Raw genomic sequence first — 16,381 nt, forward strand, 5'->3', positions numbered from 1 at the left:
TGTGCCCAGATTGTCGCGACTGCAACAAAGAAAGAACCCGTGAGCAGGCAGGAACCCGTCTAGCTTCCAGGAACCACAACCAGACGCAATAATGGCCGACGTACTCCCGGCGCCCGCTGCTGGCGGCGCACACTCTCAGGTGCCCATGACAGTGAGTCCGACCACAGGGAAGGAACTGCCCACCGCAACACTGCCCACCACAATAATGCCCACCATGATAGCCAACATGATCAAGCTGCTGTACATCCATCTCCCAAAGCTGACTCGTGTGTTGTTCTCCCTGCAAGGACAAGAAATACGTCTACTTCCACTCCGGAGCCGAGGCGACTTACAGAGAGGTCTCGGACAACCCGTCGTCTTTCACCAGCATCCCCACCATCGACCTCGCAGACCTCGACAGTGGCTCCCTCGAGGACCGCAAGCGCATCGCAAAGGAGATTTACGATGCCTGCCATCTCTGCGGGTTCTTCTACATCAAGAACCATGGCATCCCCCAGAGCGTGGCTGACGACGCCTTCGCCCTCCTCAAGCGCTTCTTCGCCCTGGACACCGAGACCAAGATGAGCGCCCATGTAAGTAGATTGCCCACCTGGGTGCTGCAAGAAATGACTGGATGGCGATTGCTGACGGCAAGGCACAGGTACAAAAGAACCCTGCAATCCGTGGCTATGAGCCCATGATGGAAACACAACTGGACGCCAGGTAAGTCCACACAAAAGAGACCGCAACCAACGACAAACACACAACAATTTCTGACCATGTCACTACAGAACTGCCGGAGGTAATGCACCATGAGCCCAAGGACTTCCCATGCAACATTCGTCTATACGCAAATCCACTAACTCTCTCCTGCGTGTCTTCGAACCCAGACGTCAAGGAGGCCTTCACCATGGGCGACTGCGTCCTCGAGCCGGAGCAGGACTACGTCGGCAAGACCAGCCAGCAGCCCCCGGCCAAGTTCAAGCGGCCCCAGAACATCTGGCCAAAGGACGTCCCCTGGTGGCGCGAGGGCATCTACAAGTACTACAACAGCGTGTACCCGCTGGCCATGAAGCTCGTCCGCGTCTTCGCCCTGGGGTTTGGCCTAGAGGAGACCGCCTTTGACAAGGACTTCCGCTTCCCCATCACGGGCATGCGGCCTCTGCACTATCCGCCAACGCCGGTGGACAAGGACGAAGCGAGCGTCGGACTTGGCGCACATGCAGACTTTAGCTGGTGAGTCTTTTCTTAAAACCTTCCAAACTTCTGGCGATATGCAGTCATCCTTGACGACAGCAACCACAACGACGACAATCACCACAACAAACGCCAGAAACATGCCCCTTTATTGCAAGAGAGCCTGCTAATCAAAGTTCCAATTTTCTTTCTCCAACAACAGGCTCACCCTCGTCCTCCAAGAAGAAGGTGTCCCGGCCCTCGAGGTTCTAAACCAGGACGGCATCTGGGTCGGCGCCCCGCCCGAGCGCGGCACCTTTGTCTGCAACGTCGGGCAGTACCTCGAGCGCCAGTCCAACGGCCGCTTCCCCGCCACGGTCCACCGCGTCCGCAACATGACGGGCAAGGAGCGCTACTCGCTGCCCTTCTTCCTGACCCCGGACCCGGACGTCAACCTCGGCGTCCTCGACTGCTGCCGCGACCAGCAGGACGGGTCGGCCGAGGGCGGCAGTGGCGAGGACAACAAGGCAAAGTACGAGCCCATCAATGTCGGAGATCTGTACATCAGGCGCATCCTGCCCGCCCGGAAGAAGCACCCAACCAGCATCAGGAACATCAATGTGCCCCAAGAACAGTGGAGCTATGATATGTTGTTGCAGTAGGGGGAAGAGAGCATTCGAGATCGTGTATGAGCAGTCTGTTTTTATATATAGAATGGGCGCACCGAAAATTAAGACAATACTATTTTCTGAACTACTACTACTACCACTACTACGGTTCCCTACCAAGATCTCATGAGTGACACCCGCTCCTTTGCTCCCCGCCCAAGATATTGATCCATCAGGGTTGAAGGCTGCTCCTGCTCTTACGTTTTTGACTATATCTGCAGCTGCCTCCTCATTGTCAGCCGTATGTTTCTTTTAACATAGCACAGAATGGGCGCAAAAGGAAGAAAAACTATTGGGATCTTGCTCGTCAAAACGCCTCTCTGTAAAATCACTTATGTACACGACCATTCAACACATCAAGAAAAGCCCACGCAAAACCAGCACAGCTTATACCCTCGGGTCCGGCACAGGGGTCGGCACGACACGACGCTTTTTGGGCTGCGAATCGGCCACGTCCTCCTTCTCGCTTTCGCTGGCGTCTCTCTTAACACCAACAACAACAGACGCACCGCTCGCTGGCGTTTCCGGCGGCGTGGTGAGTGGGATACCAGTCACCTTGGCCGAATTAGTCGCAGCAATGCTCGGAACTGCGCCACTGATGAGATGAGGACCGGGGATGGGCGTCGACAAAGTTGCGACCGAGGAGGCAGAGTTTGATCGGGTTGGCGACGGCGGACGCGCGCTAGCAGTGGCTGGGGGTGAAGGTGCGGTGAAAGAAGTCGCCGAATTGCGATGGTGGTGTGTCGGGCGCGGCGAGGGAGGAGCGAACCTTGTGGCCGACGCAGGCACTGGGGTCGTCTGGGTCCTTGCCGTCGCGAGCTCACCCGTGTAAGCCTGGCCGAGCTCGCCAGGCGTAAACGACAATGTGGAGCAGAAGCCGTCCGAAGACGAGATCAGCAGCGTCGAGCCATCGCTTGACCATGTCAAGTCCGTAAATGTGGCCAGATGAAGATTGCTAACAATGCAGAGAGGTGTTGTTTGTTGTGTGTCGTACAGCAGGACAGCATCTTGTGTTGCTACAGCATATACCATGCGGTATGGCAACGTAAACGTTGGCTTGGGCGGGGCATTCTCTGCCGAGGACGACTTTGCCGGCGTGGCCGGCTTCTCAGGGTCTGCCGTGGCCGCAGATGTGGGCGGCGGTGGCGGATCCATGACAGCAGGAATTTGTTTTGACACGGGCTCGGGCAAAGACAGAATGGGACCTTCCGCAGAGGACGTGTCTATCGTGATGTTTCTGGTCACAGGGGTCGATGTTCTCAATGTGTACAATACAGGTGAGCACTTGATGGCGACCGAGGGTTTCTTGTGGCCAGGAAGATGTGCGATTGGTGGTTTGTTGATCCCGCCCCGAGTGTAAATGTACACTGTGTTGATGATATCGTAGGAAGACCTGCCGGTGTCACCGCTGGTCTGGTGAGCCTGATACTGGCCCGCTGGTGTCAGCAGTAAGGATCCATCAGGGGTGAAGCAAAGCCGCCGAAAGAAAGAGGTCAAGGTCTCATTTGCGTAGAGGCTGGCGTTCTTGACACCACTGAAAGAGTGGCTATGGCTAGGCTTGGGCGAGGGCTCCATAGGCATGACTGCAGGAAGTGGTAATGATGGAGCTGGCGACATTGATCTTCTTGATGAGAACGAGGAGCGTCTGCTGTGGCTCACGACGCTGGGTGGGTTCATGGGGAGCGCGACAGACTGTGGCGTGCCTGGCTGCGATGGCACTGGCGATCCTAGCGACGCACTAGGAGTGTCGCCTGCTCCTGCCAATTGCGAGCGGTAACCACTGAGCTCCGACGGCGCCGGGCTACCAGCAGAAATGCGTCTTGGCGGCAGGTCCATCTTCTGGTGGCTGGCGATCTTGGTGGTCTTCTCGTCGTGGTTGTTTAGTGTGTAATGTCCGTCTTTTGTCTTCAAAGAGTAGATGTGGACGGAGCGGTCGGACGACTGCGTTGCAATGTATTCATTCAGAGGATCCCAAGTAACACCCTGCACGTAGTGGCTGTGCTCGGCAATCTGGCGGACGAGCGAGCCAGTCCCCGCATTGTAGATCCGAGCGACATTGTCCATGCTGCCGATGATGAAGTAGGAGGCGTCAGGCGACCAGGCCAGATCGTAGATCTCAGAACCGGTCGGGCGGAACATGTGCTTCGTTCTCCATGTTTCCTTGTCTTCGAGACCCTCATTGCCAAAGGTCGGATGATGCGTGTCTGAGGGAACCCAGAGAATGACATTGCCGTCGTCGCCAGCAGAAGCAAGAATCTCGCCTGTATGTGAGCTATCGTGTTAGCATTGCAAGTCAATTCCCAGTATAGCTCAACTCACCTTTGGGAGCCCAGCGAACCACATTGACAGCCTGTGTGTGCTTCGTGAGCGTTGACAGATACTCGGCCTGCCTGTCCTCGCCTTCGCCCGTAATCTTCCAGATGCGAACGTTGTTGTCCCCACCTCCCGTCGCCAGCCGCTCTTTCCCATGTGGTTCAAAGTGTGCAGAGTATATCGGCGAGTTCTGGTCGTGCCAATTGATGATCAGAGGAGTCGCCTTCATCGTGGCGGATTCGCACGAGGCATCAGCCCCCTTCAATTGTCTGTGAGATTCTGTCGAAGTGGTCGTGCTGGGCTCGGTGAAGTCGACGTGGATGCCGAGTGAGGAGTCGTCTGCGTCGTTGGCTGATGTCGATATCGAGGCTCGCTCAATTGGGCGTGGTCACGTCGATGGTGGAGGAGACGATGCTTCGTTGTGTGGTGTGTGGACTGATCGAAGCTCAAGGTCAGTCCGGATAGCTGTGGCGCCCGAGGTGATGGTAATGTGTTTTGGCGGCAGGGCAAGCTGAGGCAGGTGTTCCGGGTTAGATGAGGACGAGGCAATTGGGGGTACTGACTGGAGCTGCCCACGCGAGGAATCTGCCAACGTAAGGTTTGCTTCTTTTGCGTTATTGGATTGCCGGGGCTGGCCTGGAAGTGAGGTTGTCGTGGGCGACGGGCCGTGTGGTTGGCAGCTTGCACCTCGACGGGTGGACCTCCCGCGTCCCGGTCGCCCACGGGTGGAGCTGAGGAGCCCGGTTGGAACACTGTAGCTATCGCTCAGTTATCGGGGGGCGGCCACAGCGGGTATCGGCAGGGCTGTGGCTGCTTGGCGGGGGGCACCTTAGCCTTTGCAAACCGCGCAACGTGGGATGGGATCCTGCTCCGCAATCGCCAGGGCATCGTTACAGCTCAACGCTGACGACTGGGCTGACTTTGCATTAAACGGGTCGAGTCATTGGCCGCATCCTTGACCTGCTGCAGAGTAGCAGGAGTCATCTCGAGGCCATAGTGCAGATGTAGTCTCTGGCTTGAAGCTTGATCATCGCTGACCTCTTGTCGAGTTGTTTTCGGCAAGCCTGGAAGACACCAAGCTCGACACACCTCAACCCACCCTAACAAACCAGGACGCAGCAGGCGGCTCAAGATAAACTTGGAAGGCTGGTCTGGGCATGGAACTATCGCAACCTTGAGCTCGCTAACTCGAGGCGATGCATCTCGCTACTTCCCAGCCTGGCCAGAGGGAGGGCCCCGCTCGTGGCAAGTACCAGACGCAGACGTGCCTGCAATTGTGGATGACCATGCGACCCCGAGCCCAGCCAATCCCCACGGCCCGGCAAAAGACCTTCAGACGTCTGAAGCTCCAAGCGCACCGGCGCGCCGCCCCCCGTCTCGCATGCGACCCCCATGGTAGCTAATCAGATCAATAGCCAGATGCTGCTGCTTTCTTGTCATTGCTGCCGCGTGCGCAGGTTGATGGCTGTCACTCCGTCGCAAACTGCATGCAGCTGCCTGCTTCTGGCACTTCAATTGCACCTCTGACTGCCTGCCTGCTTGCCTGCCCACAATGCAGCTTCGAATTCGTCAACCTCCCCATGCAGACGCATGTCATTCTGACGGGACGGCATGGCGGTGCTCGCGGGAGCAGCCGTGGCACAGCAGATGGCAGAGATCTCCGTAACGAACTCGGCACATGAAGCAACAGGTTGCGCCTGTTTCTACACCTAGGAAATGCGAGTTCCGGTGCGCGGCAGAGCCGTCAGGAGGACGGCTACAGCAATCGCCAAGCCCTGCGACCTTCCTCATCGCGATTGTGCGGCTGGGAGCATTCTGCCAGGATGTGTGAACGTTTGGCGCAGCCCCTATGCAGGCGGAGCGTCGGGGGGCCCTCCTTCCCAGCACATACACACATGCACGCAGAGGCCATATCACCAGCCGGCAGCCAGTATCTCCACTCGTGTACACCGCTCAAGCTGCAGTCAGATTGCGGACATTGAGGGTGTCCAAGGTGACAACGGGCACGCAAGTGGCGGGGTCCAGGTTCCTGTCTCAGGGTGTGCTCAACCCCGGCCAGGGCCTGGGAAGTGTCTGGTGGGCACTCCCGGATCCCAGGGATCGGGCTCTTTCGTCCGCGGGCGAGGCGGGTCGTTGAACGCCAGAAACCAGAGTGATTGGGAACGCTGTTGTGATGTTGTCATGAACTAGTGAGCCTGCATCGCAAGAGAGCGTGTTCGTTGTACAAGCTCGGTTCAGGTCTCCCTCTACCCCAGGCCCAACAGCAACCCACAAGGTAGACCAGACCAGCTCGCTGCCGTAATAGCAAACGACCGGATAGCGCCTCTACTAGGGGTTCAATCATGGCTGAGAATGGGGGACATTGCTCCTGGTCAACCTAGCAGGAAGGGTAGGTCTCCATGCACGAGCTAAACCGTGCAAGTGGAATATGAGTCAACCGGGCAGTATCTCTCGACACCCACTCGAGTATATGTGATGGTGGCAGCGTTCTTATACGGACACCACCACGAACTCGCCAGGCCTCATGTCGGCACTGGGGTGGCCGAATCGAGGGTTCTACCCCGCTTTGTGAAGGAGGGCTTTGCTGCCTGGCAGGCAGGCAGGCAGGTCGGTGGTGAGTCTTTCTGTCTGACGATAGGCTGTACGACGAAGCCTATCTCGATGTGTTTGGCGCAGCGTGCCTTTCTTGGCCTGACGAACAGCAGGAGAATCACTGGATCCACGGGCGGCCGAGTGGTTTGTCATGAGTCGGGTATACGCAGGACATGGGCCTACCCCCTAGCCCAGCATGGTAGGTAAGCCGCAAATGGATGGACTCCTGATGAGCGAGGACGAACGTCCTGGCCGGCGTTCTCCTTTCTGACGCGCCAGGCCTGCCTGCCCTCTGCGAGCAGGGTCCAGATCGGCACGAGGCGCGCCAGCCAACCACGGCGCGCGAGGCCCGCCCGGCGGAGGCTGCTGCTCGCACTTTGTTGCTGCTCGCACTTTGTTGCTGCTCGCCGGTCCCGTTTGGTGCCTAGCGCCGTGCCGCTCGGCGGGGGCCGCGCCTGCACTGCAGCGCCTGCACCCCGGGCGGGTCTGCTGGTGACTAATTCCTCGTCATATCTCTTCACGGCCTTCCGCTTTTTTTCCCGGGCCTGCTGTGAGATTCCTTCCCATGTGCCTTGTATTTCGCATCATATTTCCTGTCAGACCTGCTCCCGCCGTCCCGGCCAGAGTCTGATCAGCCAGGCGTTGTAGACCTCCGCGATTTGCACCATTCATCAGCAGTCCTTGTATTCTTGCACTGGTGGACAGCTCGGCACTTCACTTATTCCTGCGTGTCTCGCTCGCAGCGGGCCCTGCCGCGCCTTGCAGCGCCTCTCACTTACACCGCGACATCGGTCGCCAAAGCTGCCGACTGACCAGCAAGCGCCGTCAGCAGTTGGCTCAGGCTATAAGGCTTCCGGCATTCTGGCATTTCTGTTTTTGTCCAGTGTAGAACTTCATCCCAAAGGACCAGGCTTTTCGCGATAAGAGCATGGCGCCCCAAAGTACTCTCCTGCTGGCAACTTCGGCTGCCGGCCTTGGCGTCGTGGGTTTGCTTTCGATACCTGCAGCCCTCAACATCCTTGAGCAGCTCCACAAGAAGGAACCTTACGACCCCGACACCGTGTACGAGGACGCAGATGGCAAAAGCACTCCCGAGGCAACAAAAGCATTCAGTGCAAAATGGCCAAAAGCCTTTATCCTCTTCTTCTCAGCTGCCGGGCTGCTCGTCTCCATTGCTCTGGGCGTACTTGCCATCATCAGTGACAACAAACTCGCGAATACGCTCTTTCTGGAGAATTGGCTCTGTGTCGGCACATGGGTAAGACCTCCCTTGCAGCTGTAGAATTATCCCTCCGCGTCATGGACAAACGGTATACTAATCTTTCCATAAACAGGCCCTTCTCTTATTTCAGGCCATTGCCATCGCTTCGGCACGCTCCTCTGTCGTGGCTCACGACCTTGGTATCTACTCCATGCTAGCAAGCGTCGCTTTGCTCGTTGTCCGGGTCATTCAAGACAACCAAGTTGGCGAAACTCTGCTCAAGCACGATATTACAACATTTGCTATCCGGGTGGCCGAGATTGTCGTCGTGGTAGCTCTCGGCTTCTCAAGTCTTCAACTGCCTAGGCGTCCTGACGTCTATGACGGTGACCAAGTCATTGATCGTTCCCTGACCCAGTCCGCATGGAGCCGGTACAACTGGAGCTGGGCCTTCAACGTCTTGCAAGCCGCTAAGGAGAAGAACAACCTCGATATGAAGGACTTGCCGCGGCCGGATCACTACACCAGGGCAAGACCCGCGACTGAGGCGTGGGAGAACCGCGGTTTCAAAGGACCCCTGTGGCTTTCCATCATCAAGGCTCACAAGGGAACCTTGGCCCTTCAATGGTTCCTTACATTGTGTACCTCTGTGCTCAACTTTGCTCCGCAGTGGTGCGTCCTCCAGCTGCTCCGCATCCTTGAGCGCCGAACCAAGGAATCCGATGCACTTGGCTACGATGCCTGGATGTGGGTCATCTGGATTGGAGTGACTATTGTGCTCCAGTCCTGGGTTGAAAGCCACGTCTTTTGGTTATCCTATGGCCAACTCTGCGTCAAGGTTCGCGCAGAGCTCTCAGCGCTCGTCTTCAAGAAGTCTATGAGACGCAAGGATGTCAAAGAGGCCAAGAAGAAGAGCACTCCAACGACCAGTACCCCCGAGCTTACCGTCACCGGACCGGCAGGCGTGTCTACCAGCGTTGACACCCCCGAGGTGGCGTCTCCTGCAGACGAAGAAGAAGAGGAGGATCCCGAGCAGCTCAAGAAGAGCAAGCAGGGCACCGTCAACCTGATCGGAGTCGACGCCAAGCGTGTTGCCGACTTCTGCGCTTTTGCCAACTACTTTCCCGGATCTCTCTTCAAGCTCATTGTGTCACTGACGTTCCTCCTCGACCTTCTTGGCTGGAAGGCCCTCGTTGCTGGTTTCTCAACCATGATTGCTGTCATGCCGATCAACATCTACTTCTCGAAACGATACTCTGACGCCCAGGATCGCCTCATGAAGGTGCGCGACACCAAGTTGGAAGTCGTCTCAGAGGCGCTCCAAGGTATCCGTCAGATCAAGTTTGCAGCTCTCGAGCCGCAGTGGGAGGACAAGATCAGCAAGGTCCGCGAGAGAGAGCTGTCTGCCATCTGGTACGCGTTCATCAACGACTGCATGCTTATCGGATGCTGGATTTGCTCGCCCATCATGCTTGCCGCTGTATCTTTGGCTGTGTATGCTTATGTTCACGGCTCTTTACTTCCATCCGTGGCTTTCGTCAGTCTCGGTGTATTCAAGGCGCTCGAAGTCACTCTCTCGGTCATTCCCGAGTTGACCACGGACGCTCTGGACGCCTGGGTCTCGGTCAACCGCATTGACACATACCTGAACAGTGCCGAAGTCACCAAGATCAGCAAGGATGCCGAGGAAATCAGCTTCGACAATGCTTCCATTGCCTGGCCGTCCGACGATACTGAGGAAAACCCCGACCGCTTCATACTTCGCAACATGAACTTCACTTTCCCCAAGGGTGAACTGTCCGTGGTCTCTGGCAAGACCGGATCCGGCAAGAGTCTCCTCCTTGCCTCGATCCTCGGAGAGGTTGATCTCCTCGAAGGCTCCATGAGTGTCCCCCGCGCACCGGCTATACAGGACCGCCACGACCACAAGGCCAACAAGGATAATTGGTACATTCCTGGCTCTATTGCCTTTGTCGCCCAGATTCCTTGGATCGAGAATGCCACTGTGAAGGAGAACATTCTGTTTGGTCTTCCTTTGGACGAGGAACGTTACAAGCTGACGGTGGAGGTCTGCGCGCTCACTAAGGACATCGAAATGTTCACCGACGGAGACAGGACTGAAATTGGCGCCAACGGCATCAACCTCAGCGGTGGACAAAAGTGGCGCATTACCCTCGCCCGAGCAATGTACTCCCGTGCTGGCATCTTGGTTCTCGATGACATCTTCAGCGCTGTGGACGCCCATGTTGGGCGCCATATTTTCGAGGCATGTTTGACTGGGGAGCTTGGAAAGGGCAGAACCCGCATCCTCGTCACCCACCACGTGGCCCTCTGCGAGTCTAGGACGAAATATCTCGTCGAGCTTGGCAATGGCGTTGTTCTCAATGCTGGCCCAGTGGAAGAGCTGAAAGAGGATGGCACGCTGGCCAAGATCAAGAGCCATGAACAGTCTCCGCGCGAGATTCAGGAGGATGAGGACATGACGGCTGTCAATTCGGAAGAGGTTTCTGTCAACGACGCTGATGGTACCGAACCCCTCGTCAAGGTGCCCTCAAAGACTCCCGAGGCTCGCAAGTTTGTCGAAGAGGAAGCACGCGAGCGTGGAAGCATTAAGAAGAAAGTCTATGCCACATATCTGCATGACAGTGGCGGCTGGCCCTTCTGGACTGGTGCGGCTGTCATCTTCCTTGTAGTCATGGCTCTGGGTTTGGGCCGCTCGTGGTGGCTAAAGGTGTGGACCGATTCATATGAAGAAACCGAAAGCATTGACGTGCATTCCAACGGCAGCCACGACTACTCGTACGCCTCGCAGATGATCCTCAAGGAGTCGACCCTTCATCTCCTGTCGAAGCCCATCATCCCTGTGGAAAACGACGACAGCCTGACCTTCTACCTGGGCATTTATGTTCTGCTTGCCGGTGTTACATGCATCATCAGCACGTCAAGATGGTACTACGTTTTCAGCGGCTCAATCGTTGCTTCCCGCACTCTGTTCGCCAAGATCAATTTCGTCGTCCTTCGCGCACCTCTCCGATGGCTCGACACTGTCCCTGTTGGCCGTGTCCTGAACAGATTCACCGCAGACTTCCACTCGGTTGACACACACCTTGCCTACGCCCTTGGTTTCGGCATTGGTGCCATCCTGAACCTGGTTGCCGTCATCATTGCCGGACTGTTCGTTTCTCCCCTCCTGATCCTGCTTTCCTTTGTGCTGCTCGCAATCTGCTTGTGGTACGCGCTCTTCTATCTCCATGGAGCACGACCGGTGAAACGTCTCGAGAGCACAGCCAAGTCCCCTGTTTTCGAGCAGTTCACTTCCGCACTGACAGGTGTCACGACAATCCGCGGCTTTGACAAGTCCGATGTCTACATCGAGCGCATGTTCAGGAAAATCGATGACTGGTCGACCTCGTCATGGCACCTGTGGCTGTTCAACCGCTGGATGGGCTGGCGCATGTCTGTCGTCGGCTCCTTCTTTGCCAGCTTTGTTGCTATCCTGATCCTGCTCACTCCGGACATGCATGCCTCGCTCGCTGGCTTCGCTCTCGCGTTTGCGCTCGATTTTTCGGCCAGCGTGATGTGGACTATTCGGCACTACGCCACCATCGAGCTCGAGATGAATGCCGCCGAGCGCATCGTCGAGTACACGGAGCTCCCGACCGAGAAGCTCGATGGCGATAATGCGCCCGCCACCTGGCCGACCGAAGGCCGTGTCGAGCTCAACGATCTCGTGGTCACCTACGCCGACGATCTGCCGCCGGTTCTTAAGGGTCTGACCTTTTCCGTCAATAGCAATGAGCGTGTCGGTGTCGTCGGCCGCACGGGTGCTGGCAAGTCGTCCTTGACTCTGGCTCTCTTCCGCTTCCTCGAGGCCAAGGGAGGTTCCATCCACGTCGACGGCCTCGACATCTCCAAGATCAAGCTGCACGACCTGCGCAGCCGATTGGCCATCATCCCGCAGGATCCGGTCCTCTTCTCGGGCACGGTGCGGTCCAACCTCGACCCGTTCGACAACCACACCGACGAGGAGCTGTTGGACTGCCTCGCCCGTGTGCACCTCATTTCGGAGGACGAGACGCGCCCGCCAAGCGGCGCCGAGACCCCGGGCGTCCCGTCCTCTGGCACCGCCACCCCAACGACCGCAGCGGCGCCCAAGAAGAACACCAACATCTTCCGCAAGCTCTCGTCGCCCATTTCCGAGGGTGGCCTGAACCTGTCCCAGGGCCAGCGCCAGCTCCTCTGCCTGGCTCGCGCCATCGTCAGCAGGCCCAAGGTCATGGTCCTCGACGAGGCGACCAGCGCCGTCGACATGAACACCGACGCGCTCATCCAGCGCAGCATCCGCGAGGAGTTTGGCGGCAGCACACTGCTCGTCATCGCCCACCGCCTCAGCACCATCGCCGACTTTGACCGCATCCTCGTCCTGTCGGACGGCAAGGTCGCCGAGTACGGTTCGCCCAAGGAGCTGTGGGATCTCAAGCCCAAGGATGGCGGCGAGTTTGGCATGTTCAGGGCCATGTGCGAGGAGAGCGGTGAAAAGGAAAAGCTGCGCAAGATTTGCCTTGGTCTGTCTGAATAGATGACCTACAGTGATAAGAGGGAGTTTGAATGCTGGGTTTGGGGGAGCAGAAAATTTTGATTACACGCTCATCTGTTGGATAGATCGCATTAGCCTGTTGTTTGCATGGCCTGAAGTATAGCGCTGAAGTACCTTGGACATGCGTAGATCCGCTTGCTTTTAGAATCACGTAAAACAACACTACATGAGTTAGATATTTTAGTGCTTTCTACATCTCTTCTGATCTTCTTGGTCGTCGTGCCTACATCGTCTTCAGTGCTTGTGGGCGAGTAGGTTGCCCTAACAGCAGATGCCCGGCGCCACCATTCATCGCCTCATCCAGGACAGTTTCCCTCTCGCCATAGACCACTGTAAAAACCGAGGCACAGAGTGCAACCTTGAACAAGCTCAGTTCGCCCCTGAACCGCGCCACAGTCTACAAGCCCTGGCTTTTGATGACAAAATACACGATAAGTGATGCCATACATCCCGTATACACGATGCACTCGGCAATAAACATGGTCTGAATGATCCGTTTCTGTCGCTTGGTCAAGCTGTGAGCCTCGCCCTTGGTAATCCAGGAGAGGGCTTCATCGAAGACGCCCATGAGAACCAACAGGGAGAAGAAAGGGAATATCGACAGGACAACCATCGTGTAGAACCAGCATTCTCGTCGTGCCCTAGACTTGTAGGATATCTCTTGATTTCCAATAGGGGAGAACAAGGCTCGCCTGCCACTGAATGGACTGCCGTTTCGATCATCACCGAGCTCTAGATTCTGATTTCCAATCCAGGATCGATCATACTGTTGATCCACATTGCCACTTGTCATTGGGGTGGCAGGGGATGTGCCGGAATGCTCGTTCAATAACAGAGCTCGGTCGGAGGTGGGCGATACGACACTGCATCCGACCAAAACCGCCGAGTTCGGACCTGACGGCGAATGAGTGAATGCCTGAATATAATGCATGGAACTAACTGACCTCGTGGGGTGCTTGAGGTGTGCCAATTTGAAGACACATCGCGAAGACGGGCTGCTGTCGGTGGTGAGATGACATTCGCGGCTGATCTGAAGGTAAATGATGGTCGTTTACAGCCTTTTCCTGGTTGAGGGGTCTTCACGCTCTCTTCCGCTTTGCCACTCTCACGCTGGCCGGCAAGTCGCGTCCGCGCATTGCCGAGGGGAAGGAGCTCAAAGCCAAAGCGGAAGTTAGCACTCATCGCAGACTCTTCCGAGCCGTCGAATGATACCGGGCTTCGCTGTGCGAAGTCGTTGTGGGCGTCAGTCTGTCTCAGAGAGTCTGGCGCTGGTGTATATGTGCTGAGGGGTGTGTTGCGGCCGTTCGCAGAAGACGGCAGATCTGGCAGTATAGCATGAGTCCCCAGCGTGTCCGACCCATCAGTTGCTTTGTTGCTTGCGAAGGCGGGCACATACTCTGACAGGGAGTCGCGAAAGTCGTATTTTGAGCGGAGCTGGTGAGGTCCGAATTGGAAGTGGTCATCTTCATGAGCACGGCTGTACGAGGACCGGGAAAAGGGGTTGACCAACGATGTCGGCTTCTCTGAAAATGCTTCCTGTCGACTGTCGGCCAGTCCACGAAGCGAGTTTAGTGGGAATCCATATTTCGACCTTCTCTTGCCAGGGAGCAACACCTGCCGTTTTGTGTCCTTGATATTCCGTACATAGAAATCGCTTGGCGCCTTGCTGGAGGCCGGATGCTGGAGCACCAAATCCTTGGCACCGAAAAGATGGACAGCACTGTCCCCATCTGAGAGGTTGGCAATGCTGCTACCAGTCATCTGGACACCGCCCCCGAAAAGGGCGTCTGCGGTCCCGGACTCTCTGTCAAAGTTACTTGTTGCCACAGTCACCCAATCGCCTCCATTGGTTTCGTCCCTGTGGAAGTCTTGCTGAAACAAACCATGCTTTCGAGCGGTTGGTCCAAGGTCTCCGACTTGGTCTAGTGTTTCGAGGTCTGCGCCATTGTCCTGAGCACGGCCTTTGATCACAACTCTTATGTCGCGGGTGGTTGTTTCTCGGTCCGCCAACGTCTTGACAGCGGCGGGGTCAAAGAAGCTGCTGCCGACGTCGTCCCATTGAGAAGAGTCGCTCAGGCTGGAGACCTCACAGTCGGACTTGGCTGGGTGGCGATCCATGCTATTCTCGGGTTCTGTGAGGTTGAAGCCACTCAAGTCATTAAGTGCCGTGCTGACATCTCTCTCTTTGATAGACCGAAGATAGTCGCGATAACTTTCGCTATCATATTTGAAGAGGTCATCAGTTCGCGCATCAGCAAGGGATGATTGTGTTTCGCTGACCCAATCGTCATGGTTGTCGGTCGCGACAGCTAGACGGCCTTCGTCTGGTGATCGTGCCGGTGGATGCAACGAGCTGGAGCTAGCTTCTCGCAGCTCTCGCAGTTGAGCCTCGGTATCAAGCAGATACTGCGAGTCCGTGACACTTGAGCTCACTCGGTGCGACTCACTCTCGTCGGGCGTGTCCGATACGAGCCTGTCGGCAGGTTTTGGTGGACAATTTGGTAGGGCGACGGTAGGAGGCTGCTGTGAGATCGATGACTTTCTCCGTAGACGGGCTGGACGACGCGGAAGGTCCTTGCGCTTGAAGGAGGTTCGACGTGCAGGCTGCACCTTTTGGATGACGGTGCTGATAGAGCCTTCCTTCTGCTTCTGGACACTTTCAATCTCACGAAAGCCGAGGCGAGTGACAGCCTCATCTCTGCCTTTTGTGCTGGGGAATCTCGATGGTGGTTTGGCTGCAGAAAGTATGTATGCCCCTGCATGGCTGTCACCGCTCACTGCATAGCTATTGTTTACGAGGCCAGTGGCGTAGTGCTCATAGATCTTCTCAACCGTGCTGCCAGATTGGTGCTCAGCATTTGTCGCGACTCCTGGCAGTTTGCTCGTCTTCTTCTCTCGCGAGTCCTGACTCTCGTCGGCGGCGTTGTGCATGTACGCTTTGCGGAGGCGATGCACGTCCGTCAGCGATCTACCACTTGCCATTCTCTGCAGCGACGGCGAGTGGTCCTCATCGCCAGCATGATCTTCGTGTGTGTGGGAGATTGGCTTAGCGAAGACCGAGCTCGACGCGCCACAGTCAAGGCTGCTGGAGGCGGCACTCAAGCCTGGGCTCGTGGAGACGTCGTCATCGAGATAGTCCTGGTGATGATGGGTCTGGCCGTCTCGAAATGGGTTGTTGGATGCCAGGCGGTTCGTGATGTTGCGGTGAGCGTCTTGCAAGTTAGGAAAGATTTGCCCGCGCGGTGTCAGGCTCCTCTTGGTCATGCCTGCCGGCTGTCCTTCCCGTGGCGATATTGCTGGTGACGGGGTCGGCGTGGCGTCGAGGCAGTCGTGGGCGCCTGCTGCCGTCTTTGTGATGTCCGCCATTGCAATGCCCTTTCCGGAGTGGTTGTGCTCGAAAACAACGGAAAGTGAGTTGCCGTGGGGAAAGGCGCTTGCTCAGTGCTAGACAGCAGAGGTCGGGCCCTTGGTTGTGGCTGACTAGGAAAGAGTCACCCAGGGAAGGAACGCGATTGAGATGCTGTAGTGAGAAAGGTGCAGGACAACGAAAGCAGGAAGGTCCAATCGAATATGTCACGGTACCTGCCTTATTGCAAAAAAGATCAAACTTGCAACTTCCACATTTCGGATCATGCGCCCTGAATGTCGGTGCATTCAACAATTCAGCTATAAGGCCAAGCATCGGGTGGTCCTGATAATGTCCCTGGGTCGAAAGGCTACGGGGGCCAACGATGATACAAAAGTCACTGCCGCGTGAAGTAAAAGTGAAGTCAGTGTGAGTGTGCGTCACACCCTCTCGAGTAGCTCGAGATATTGCATCTGGGAGACCCAAGTAGCACTCTGCTCTCGAAGCAC

The 16,381-nt window shown here is 56.6% G+C and overlaps 4 protein-coding genes across 4 annotated transcripts; 2 read left to right on the top strand and 2 right to left on the bottom strand.

Moving 5' to 3' along the window:
- Nucleotides 1–91: 91 nt before the first annotated feature.
- Nucleotides 92–1,817, top strand: B0I36DRAFT_375321 (2og-Fe oxygenase family protein; the record flags this gene model as incomplete). Its single annotated transcript, XM_046160358.1, has 6 exons — nucleotides 92–151; nucleotides 288–572; nucleotides 641–702; nucleotides 771–781; nucleotides 870–1,215; nucleotides 1,379–1,817. The coding sequence occupies 6 exons, from the start codon at nucleotides 92–94 to the stop codon at nucleotides 1,815–1,817; spliced, it is 1,203 nt and encodes a 400-aa protein (XP_046010252.1).
- A 393-nt stretch (nucleotides 1,818–2,210) lies between these two features.
- Nucleotides 2,211–4,365, bottom strand: B0I36DRAFT_364652 (WD40-repeat-containing domain protein; the record flags this gene model as incomplete). Its single annotated transcript, XM_046159006.1, has 2 exons — nucleotides 2,211–4,084; nucleotides 4,143–4,365. The coding sequence occupies 2 exons, from the start codon at nucleotides 4,363–4,365 to the stop codon at nucleotides 2,211–2,213; spliced, it is 2,097 nt and encodes a 698-aa protein (XP_046010253.1).
- A 2,937-nt stretch (nucleotides 4,366–7,302) lies between these two features.
- Nucleotides 7,303–12,720, top strand: B0I36DRAFT_432713 (P-loop containing nucleoside triphosphate hydrolase protein). Its single transcript, XM_046162642.1, has 2 exons — nucleotides 7,303–7,986; nucleotides 8,063–12,720. The coding sequence occupies exons 1-2, from the start codon at nucleotides 7,657–7,659 to the stop codon at nucleotides 12,506–12,508; spliced, it is 4,776 nt and encodes a 1,591-aa protein (XP_046010254.1). The 5' UTR covers nucleotides 7,303–7,656; the 3' UTR covers nucleotides 12,509–12,720.
- On the bottom strand, nucleotides 12,710–13,332 carry B0I36DRAFT_327115 (uncharacterized protein). Its single transcript, XM_046154427.1, has one exon. The coding sequence runs from the start codon at nucleotides 13,317–13,319 to the stop codon at nucleotides 12,924–12,926; it is 396 nt and encodes a 131-aa protein (XP_046010255.1). The 5' UTR covers nucleotides 13,320–13,332; the 3' UTR covers nucleotides 12,710–12,923.
- Nucleotides 13,333–16,381: the final 3,049 nt, after the last annotated feature.

Source organism: Microdochium trichocladiopsis (genome assembly GCF_020744255.1).
Source record: "Microdochium trichocladiopsis strain MPI-CAGE-CH-0230 chromosome Unknown B0I36scaffold_7, whole genome shotgun sequence".
NCBI lineage: Eukaryota > Fungi > Ascomycota > Sordariomycetes > Xylariales > Microdochiaceae > Microdochium > Microdochium trichocladiopsis.

Excerpts from the sequence above, each read along its gene's own strand:
- B0I36DRAFT_432713 (XM_046162642.1), top strand. The coding sequence starts at position 7,657 with ATGGCGCCCCAAAGTACTCTCCTGCTGGCAACTTCGGCTGCCGGCCTT. Across the intron at positions 7,987-8,062 it reads GGCTCTGTGTCGGCACATGG|GCCCTTCTCTTATTTCAGGC; the intron begins GTAAGACCTCCC and ends TTCCATAAACAG.
- B0I36DRAFT_327115 (XM_046154427.1), bottom strand. The coding sequence starts at position 13,319 with ATGACAAGTGGCAATGTGGATCAACAGTATGATCGATCCTGGATTGGA.